The sequence below is a fragment of the Anarrhichthys ocellatus genome, unplaced genomic scaffold (genome assembly GCF_004355925.1).
Source record: "Anarrhichthys ocellatus isolate YVR2014 unplaced genomic scaffold, GSC_Weel_1.0 scaffold1194, whole genome shotgun sequence".
Classification (NCBI taxonomy): domain Eukaryota; kingdom Metazoa; phylum Chordata; class Actinopteri; order Perciformes; family Anarhichadidae; genus Anarrhichthys; species Anarrhichthys ocellatus.
Genome location: NW_022281168.1, coordinates 3,146 through 12,712, shown reverse-complemented (window position 1 = coordinate 12,712; position 9,567 = coordinate 3,146). Strand labels below are relative to the sequence as shown.

The following is a 9,567-nucleotide window of genomic DNA, read 5'->3' as shown; positions in this document are numbered from 1 at the left end:
GCGACTCCTCTGGTTGTATAGAAGTCTATGAGAAAATGACTCTACTTTTTATTAAAGACATCAGAACAGTTTGACGGTTAACGCAGCCAGTAATGATGACGTGTAATAACGTGTGCTGGAACCACATGCATAAGGTCTGTCACAATACTGTGTAACATCAAGGACCATTGAGGACTTGATGTGCTGCAGCCTCTCACCATGGTGGCGGTGAAGGGAATGTTGTCAATGAGAGAAGAAGCCAGAGCCGAGACCCACATCACCAGGATGATGGCTATAGCCAAGCGCTGGTCCTCTGGCACCGCCTGAGAGGGGACATTCAAACATAATAAGTTATTACTGTCATATTACACACACATAACCACCACAACCCATCACCCATCACATTTGCCTCCTCAATTCCTTTCCTCGCCTCGCATCTTGTAGTCCTGCCCCATGCGAGCGGAAGGAGACGAGAGGAGGGAGGAGTCGAGGCGACGAGCATTTAACAAACGAGACGTCCTCAGACCGACATGTTAGAGACGTCGGTTAAACGTGACGTGTGTCACAGCTGATCAGCTGTTCATCGTTTAGTTATGACTCGGTGTTTTATGATCTCTGTCAGAGGAGCTTAACGGTGTTCATGACAAATGTATATTTACTAGTAATTCAATTTAAAATGTGGCATCATGTGACGAGAACGATCGGATGTCACATTCGGTTATTTAACACGCACACACACACACACACACACACAGGCCATATGTAATAAAGACTTCTTATATATTATTGTGTGAAACAAATGTTTGTATGAAAAGTACTGTACAAATAAAGAGTGAGATATTTCATATGATATTCACACAAACACAGTCCTGTCTCACTAAATGACAACATGAAACACAGTTAATATGAGCTGAATGTTCTGATTGATACAATACAGTTTTCTCTTGTAAACATCATGTTGAACTGGATGACTAATCATGTAAAATATTAGAATCAGGTGAACAGAGTCTGGTGAAGTCAGTCCAGCTGTGAGTCACTCCTCTTCTATTTCTTACATGTGATGAAAACACTTCCTCAAAGGAAACACCGGTGCTTCCTCGCTCCTCGCTCCTAGCTCCTAGCTGCTAGCTCCTCTCTCCTAGCTCCTCCGGTAAACCTCCTCCATCCTCGAGATGCATTTTAGGAATCGGGACTTCCTTCAAGATGGAGGGATCGGCCTCCGGGTCACAAATGTCCTCTTTTGTATCAGGATAGAAAGGCCGTGCACTTCTACCCAGCATGCAGTGCGTTGTTTGTGGAGGCTGAGCAGGTGAACAGCGCGCCGCCTGTCATGTGTGATTATTAGCCTTCTAGAAGCTCGCCGTCTAAACACGAGCTGACGTCTCTATTACTGCTGCAATCCTCAGCTGGCATGAAGCAGAGATTACCTCAGACTGCTCCGCCCGCCAACGGGAATCAGATGCAAACAAAGAAATCAAATCGCACAGAACCAAAAGGATCAATATGCATGAAAAACAATATCACATCACCTGTGCCCAATTATCAATTACGCCAGCTGCGTGGAGCCCCGAGAGACGATTGTTTTGGTTTTGAGAATCAAAAAGGGAGAAAAAACACTCACTTTTATAAGCAGCGCCGTCTGTTCTCCAATGTAGTCGATGAGCTGCAGCTGAGCTAAAGCCTGGAAGATGAAGAGGAGATTAATATGAGGAAGAAACATAAAAAGAGCTGAGGAGAACTAGGTACAGGTGGGATCAAACCAAGAGAAGGAAAGCAATTTGCTTTTTATTCAGCCTACATTAAGCAGACAGAGACAGATCTCTTCTTGTTGTGGGCATTGACACAGAGATGAACACACGGGTTTGTTCCTGCTCACTGTGTCCAATGCTTTCAGAGTCAAACCAGCCGTCACTGAAAGAGACAGATCCTTCACTCTTCCGATTGTAAGCCCACTGATTCCTCTCACTGTGTACCATCAGTACGAGCATCCCGGTTCCTTTACTATCTTGTAAAGATACTTTCCAGAGGACAGCACAGCTTCATTTATCACAGTTCTGGATCACTTCATCATTTCAGATGTTCAGATATCGTGTTGTTCTTTTCCGATACTGACTCTGACTCTTTCAAACGGGTCATAATTCCCTCTCCAATGTCCATTTCATATTGTTGCTGACTGTTAGCTTTGTTAAGGTTAGCGCCGTTATTTAGCCAATCAGGACTGTTCCGCTAACGTTAACTAGCTCTCCTCCTGCTAACAGCTAACGTTAACTAGCTCTCCTCCTGCTAACAGCTAACGTTAACTAGCTCTCCTCCTGCTAACAGCTAACTTTAACTAGCTCTCCTCCTGCTAACAGCTAACTTTGACTAGCTCTCCTCCTGCTAACAGCTAACTTTAACTAGCTCTCCTCCTGCTAACAGCCAACGTTAACTAGCTCTCCTCCTGCTAACAGCCAACGTTAACTAGCTCTCCTCCTGCTAACAGCTAACTTTAACTAGCTCTCCTCCTGCTAACAGCTAACTTTAACTAGCTCTCCTCCTGCTAACAGCTAACGTTAACTAGCTCTCCTCCTGCTAACAGCCAACGTTAACTAGCTCTCCTCCTGCTGATTTCTCGTGTTTCTATTCAATTGTCAAGTTAATTTCAAGCAAACTTTTGAAATATCGCCAAATAAAGAGATATGTTTTAGTTTTGGATCAATTAAACTCAGCTACAGTGTAGTTTGGACAGAAGTTGGTTATCCAGCCTGGAACAACTCTACTTCATTAACATTAAATAAATGGAGACACTGCAAAATTGATTGTTTGGTTTCAGTTTCCGCTTCATGTGTGAATCTCTTAAGAAAACATGACGGGGCTTCCATTGACGCCATAAACACGGGCTGCGAGTTAAATACCTCCATCAGAACGAAGAGGCCAGCGAAGAACAGTAACGTGGCCCACTCCACCCGATGCAGGATGATCTCGAAATCCTGGACGTCGGCCAGAACCAGAAGCCACAGTGAACCCAGGATAGCGATCCAACCTGAGAGACAACAAGAAACATCAGCCGACATCTTCCCTTCATAGAAAACACAACCAAGTGTTTCATGAAGACAGATTTAGAACAAGACACACACACACACATATATACACACATATGAAGTTACTTCATGAAACATGGCTCCATCTGCTCTCTGTTCACTGAAATGTGTCTGATCACAGCTCTGAAGAAGAACAGCGACCTTTATTAAATGTGACAGAAGACACCACCTGATGTTTTTACACTGTATGTCGTCTTTACTGTCTAATATCGCTTCCTTTATGTTTCCTTATAAATTTCATATTTGGCTTTTCTGTTTAGTTTAGTAGCTTGTATGACTTCTGTATTTGCTGATAATGTTTATTGAGATGAGATCTTTTTCTTTTTTTTATCTCACCTGCACAACTTGCTTCTTGTCTTTTGTTGTTTCGGATGCTTTGATTTATTGTGCAAAGAAATAAATCTCAAATACAGTAAGTCAACGATCAGGAAACATCTCAAACTGATTCTGTACGTGTGAAAATGAAAAGGAGAATTCAATGTGACGCAGAGAGTTCAACCCTCTCTATGATCTAATAAACAGATCGCAGCATGAAGGAACTTGTTGAAGTATAATAATGAATAAAGTATTTGATGTCATTTCAACACATTCCCGTCTGGAGGACAAAGGTCGGCTCCAGCAGCTGATGTTTGCGTTGACACAGTGTTTCTGGGAGAGTGTGCATCCACCTGCAGAACATGTGATTAAACAGCTGAGCAGCAGTAATTGCCTCGGCCTCGGCCTTCTGGGAAATAATTTCACAACTGAAGGGAACTAGTGACGAAGAGGAGAGGAGACGGGCAGAGGGAAGATTAGAGTGTGAATGAGTCGCAGCATGTTGGTGTTTCTGCTGTTTGGGTTCATTTGTGTTCTCCTGCATTGACTTCAACCTCTAGGTGAGGATTCAGGTCCAGTTTTAGGGTAAACGAGGGTCAAAGTTAGCAGGAAATGTCCAAAGAGAATGAACAAGTAGGCAATGGGAAAGGTAAGAACAGAGAAGGTGAATGAATTAATAAAATCACTTTCTAAAGGTTCTACATTTCCACTTCATAACATGTTTCATAAGCGTTTTGTTACGTTAAGTTACTGTTGTTAAATAATATTTGATGAGGCTTGTGTCAACTTCAAACTAATACTGTTTTCATGAAACCTGCTTTAGTTTATTTTTAGATAACTTGGGCTGAACATATCATTTACATATTACTCTATAAACCCGTATGCTCTGATGTCCCTATAGGAGGAAAAATGCTTTAAAAAACTGCCATAAAATTGTATATTAATATTACTTTACACTTTCACTGAGTTACATTTTTAACCAACATCCATCCTGATCATAATTACTAAATAATCATTCATTCCATATGCCATAAATGAAGAATTAATGAACCATAAAAGCTCATGTAATGTCAATATCTTGTACAAATTGCAAAAAGTAGATAACTCAGAATAAGTGTCTTATTCGGTCTATGATTCCTTCGAGCAACAGAGGACAAATATAATAGACAACAATATGACATTTTTGATTTCCATACTGCATTGATGTTTCCTGAAGCTGCATCCTGAACAGAGCGAGGAGCAAGCAGCAGATAACAAACCCAAAGAGCTCTCCAATCAAAAAGAACTTTTAGTCTGAGCAGTTTACCATCGACTTATCTATCACAAGCACGACAACCGTGTCTGAGACAGGAAATGTGAAAAGGGACACAGAAGCAAAAAGAAACAAGGCCAACAGATAAAGACATGTGTGCTCCGGCTCCACTATCTTACACACTTGTAAGCATATGGTGAGATAAGAAGCTGTGATGCTTCAGGTATTCTGCATCTCCAAAGATTCAAAGTCATTTAAACGTTGGAATTACCAAAGTAAGAATTTATTTTATTCTATTGAAGACCAATCTGCAAAATTATAATTAATATCTGCCTCATGCACGCTTGAAGAAACACAAAATGCCAAACAAACAATGTTCAGTAACAAGGTTACAATGTAACAACACAACAATGCAGTGGAACAACAGAACGGAACCACCGAAACAAGGTAACTTAACAAGGTAACTTAACAAGGTAACTTAACAAGGTAACGCAACAAGGTAACTTAAGGTAACCCAACAACGTAACCCAACAACGTAACCCAACAACGTAACCCAACAACGTAACGTAACAATGTAACGTAACAATGTAACGTACCAAGGTAACGCAACAAGGTAACTTAACAAAGTAACGCAACAAGGTAACTTAACAAGGTAACGTAAAAAGGTAACTAAAAAGATAACGTAACATAACAATGTAAAGTAGCAACGTAACCCAACAACATAACAATGTAACGTACCAAGGAAACATAATAAGATAACTTAACAACGTTAAAACAGCAACATAACAACTAAACGAGGTAACGTGGCGAGGTACCGTAACAACGTAACCCAACAATGTAACGTAACAATGTAACGTAACGATGTAACGTAACGATGTAACGTAATAATGTAACGTAACGATGTAACGTAACAATGTAACGCAACAAGGTAATGCAACAACGTAACCCAACAACGTAACCCAACAACGTAACCCAACAACGTAACCCAACAACGTAGCATAACAATGTAATGTACCAAGGTAACGTACCAAGGTAACACAACACGGTAACGTAACAATGTAACGCAACAAGGTAACGCAACAACGTGTCGCAACAACGTATCGCAACAACGTAACTTAAGGGCCCTAACTATTGTGAATAAACATTACCTAACAACATTAAAACGTAAAAAGGTAGCCTAACAACGTAGCCTAACAACGTAGCCTAACAACGTAGCCTAACAACGTAGCGCAACAATGTAGCGCAACAACGTAGCGCAACAACGTAGCGCAACAACGTAGCCTAACAATACATTGTTATATAACGTTATATAAAAGTGCAAAGTCCATGTTTACTTTTGGTTTCACAGAGGACATGAACAGCGGTCTCCTGGATGAAAATCCTGTGTTTCGCTTGTTATACTGGTTATTAAACCACGTAACTTTAGATAGCGGTCGCTCGCTATACTTTGTCACTTGCTCTGACTGAATGCCAAAAACATCGATATAAATATATAGAACTGTAAAACTATAAAACAATCAGTGTTTTGCAGAAACGTACAAAAACACATTTTCGTTGTGACTGGGCTTTTAACAAACTAAAATATTTAAATGTTCAATGATTTCTGTTGTGAGCATTTTTCTACTACATTCTCCCAATTTCTGCTCAGGTATTGATAAAGTTTCATCCAAACCACAGTTGTAGCTCACATGACCACAGACACGTTAGAAAGATCAAATGACCAGTTTATAATCAGACTGAAATGAAATCTTACGCTGTGAATTAAATTAAACTTTCATTTTAAAACAGCTGTGAATGAATAGAGCTGCAGTAGTTAACCCTGCGTGCATTAATGAGAGCTGTGTTCGGAGACAGGCGTCCGTCCGTCCACAGAGACAGAAACACGTTGCTGTTGGGTCATTCCCTTTCAATAAATGTCCCAGAGAGGTGAGCTGAGCAGAGGCTGTAATTAACTGAGCATGTTTGGTGACTGAGACGCCTCAGCAGACGACCGGGTGGCTATGAACAGCCATCTTCATTTAGGGAATCATGTTAGCGTTAATGAGATGTTGTTCGGTCATCTACCGACACACATCGGAGATATAACCCTCAACCTGACACACATGTCCACGTTTACTAACACGCACAAAATATGCAAGCAGGCAGAATTAGAGCCAGAAAAATCAGCTGACTGGTAACATCCAGTCCTATTCATATGGGTGTACTGTAACTGAATAACCTGACAGTGACACTCTACAACATGTTGATAATCATTGACATCTTCCAGACTGTTCCTTCGCTTTTAATGTACAGAAAATAATAAATAATTACATTGTGTGTTGTTCATAGGGCTACAACTGCCGGTTCTTCTCATTATCTATTCAATTTTCTGGATTAATCTGTATTAATTATTTGGTCTATGAAATAGTGAAAGTTGTCCATCCCAGTTTCTCAAGGTCCAAAGTGATGTCATTAAAGGTGTGTAGGATTAAAGGGGATCTAATGGCAGAAATATTATATTCCTAAATGTATTCATTAGTGTATAATCGCTTGAAAATAAAGAATCGTGTTTTTCGTTAGCTTACAATTAGCCCTATGATAGAGACCTGTCAATCACTGTGTAGCCCCGCCCTAAAGCATCCCCTGCTTTATGGTCTGTTTGACTCTAAATGGACCATAATGTACTAAATGAACATCATGCTGTATTGAAGAAGACTTGAAACTAGAGATTGAGACCATAAACTCATGTTTACAATGTTTACTGAGGTAATAAATCAAGAGAGAAGTAGAGTCATTTTCTCATAGACTTCTATACAACCAGAGGAGTCGCCCCCTGGTGGACACTAGAGAGAATGCAGCTTTAACACATGAAGCATCGGATTCATGTTGTCGTCTGGATGGACTACAGAAATACTTCATCCGTGCAGCTCTCTATATCTGCTTATTTCAGATCAAATGTGCATTCAGTAGTTTTGCCTGAAACACTATTTATCGCCACAGGTTTTAGAATGATGCAGCACATGAATAGATGCAGAGCGAGGCGTCTAAATGCAGCTCAGTATCCATGTAATTTACCGGATGCTTTTGCTAGTCAGCCCGTTATTTGGGCTCAATTCACACGCGAGGACGGAGGAAGCTGCGTTTCATAATTACATGACAGAACCTTTAAAGTGCCGGGGGGGGGTGCCTCTAACAACAGCGCTGTAATGAGATAGCAGTGCTCACCGAGCTCCAGATGAATGCTGGGAACAAAGGAGTTGAGGAAGAACATGAAGATCACCACGGTGAGGACAGACACACATTTCACCAAGAGCACCGTGTCGGTTATTCTGTGCTGTGGAGGAGAGAGAAACACACATATATATGTTGAGTCTGAATGGAGGGAAAGCTTTTAGTTTTATCATCCAACACACTGATGGTATTTGTCTCAAGTGGAGCTTCAAAGACGAGGCCGGCATCATTATTGAGATAACGTCAATGCACCACAGCTCACCTTCTTCTGCAGTTCCTGAATGTTTTGCTCCCAGTTCTTGTCCTCTTGAGAAATTTCTCTGTCGGATGCAGCAACATTTGAATGTGCATTAAAAGCAGAGAAAAACAATAAATTATAGACTAATAACTCTCTTAAGAGTTTCAAAATGTTCGTTAAATGATGTGTAATGGCGCCTCTATCAGCTGTTTATGAACACATAATGAGTGTTTGTAGGTGTTTGTTGAGTGTTGTGTTTGGTGCTTCAGTATTTAAGTGCTATGAAACTATATTTGGGCTGTAATGGCTTTGACTGCCAGGAGAACATGTTGGACGAAAGGGACAGAAACAGAAAGTATTTCCTTGAGCTTGTTTTTGAGCAAAAAAATGATTTTAAAAAAGTACAATGTTGTGTTTTAAGCGGTGAAATAATCTCAAATAAACTCAACTAAATGTGCATCTATTAGCAGAAATGATACGTGTCATTCCACAAGTCATCAACGGTACTTTACTAAACGCTGAATTCTTTGTGTTGACAGAATATGTCGGCCTGGTCTCATAGAAACACGCTCTGATTCAACAAAACTGTGAATTTACTTTTGGTTTACGTTTGTTTTTGACGTTTCACAAATCAAACAATCAAACAAACAATGTCTTCATTTTCATTTACATCTGTCATCTAAATAAGATAAACCTTGATCTTTTTGACTAAATCTAACTTTTTGTATTGTTTTTTTGTTTCAAACTGTGACGTAATCAGGAGAAGATCTGTTTCCCTCGAGAACGTCACTGAGAACTCATTTGAGTTGTTTGGGAACTTCATTTAGTCGGAGACAGCGTTGGAAATGCACCAATAATATCTTAAATAAGCAATGTCTTCAGTGTTGTTGTGTTCACCTCTGGAAGGTCTTCATCATCTTGCGGAGCAGACTCTCCAGGTTGAGGACTTTTTGCATCAGGAGGCATTTCACCGCCGTCTCCTCTCGGCTGGCCGGGTTGATGCGCTGAGCCGTCTGCCTCCAGACCAGGATCTCATGCTTGAGCTCTGCAGAGAGGAGAGTTTAGTGTCAAACACACGTCTGCACACCATTGTACAGGATAGGGTATGCGTGTTTATAGTGGGTGGGGGGGGGGGGGGGAGGGGGGGGGAGAAGAGCCCCCCCCCCCCCTGCTCTCCTTCTTCATCAGCAAACAGGGCCGGAATCAGCCGGTCCACATCAAAATCAAAAGGAATTTAACAGACTAACAAACGCAAAAGCAATTACAAACCAAATCAAACTATTAATAACATAATATTTCATGAAATAGAGCAGACTGATGTGTCCGCAGAAGATCTCAAGATGTCTCATGTTTCATGTTCTTCACCCATCGATCAGCTCAATGATTGGCTGAAATCCAATAAGCTCCTCCTCCTTGGCCTTTGACCTGTTGTTCTGGTCAGACACCCTCCTTACAGACACTTTCGTCCATCCGCCGCTCTTAGCACCCCCCCC

General features: G+C 41.0%; 1 protein-coding gene across 1 annotated transcript in view; it reads right to left on the bottom strand.

The window, feature by feature from the left end:
* Positions 1-143: 143 nt before the first annotated feature.
* LOC116377389 (P protein-like) overlaps positions 144-9,567 on the bottom strand; it is a gene marked incomplete at its 3' end in the record, with an annotated part of 11,915 nt that continues 2,491 nt past the window's right edge. Inside the window, exons 3-8 of the mRNA XM_031839027.1 lie at positions 8,972-9,119; positions 8,099-8,156; positions 7,831-7,939; positions 2,874-3,001; positions 1,601-1,660; positions 144-302 (exon numbers count right to left, since the gene is read on the bottom strand). Coding sequence (XP_031694887.1) covers positions 144-302; positions 1,601-1,660; positions 2,874-3,001; positions 7,831-7,939; positions 8,099-8,156; positions 8,972-9,119 — 662 coding nt within the window. The remainder of the gene's footprint in view (positions 303-1,600; positions 1,661-2,873; positions 3,002-7,830; positions 7,940-8,098; positions 8,157-8,971; positions 9,120-9,567) is intronic.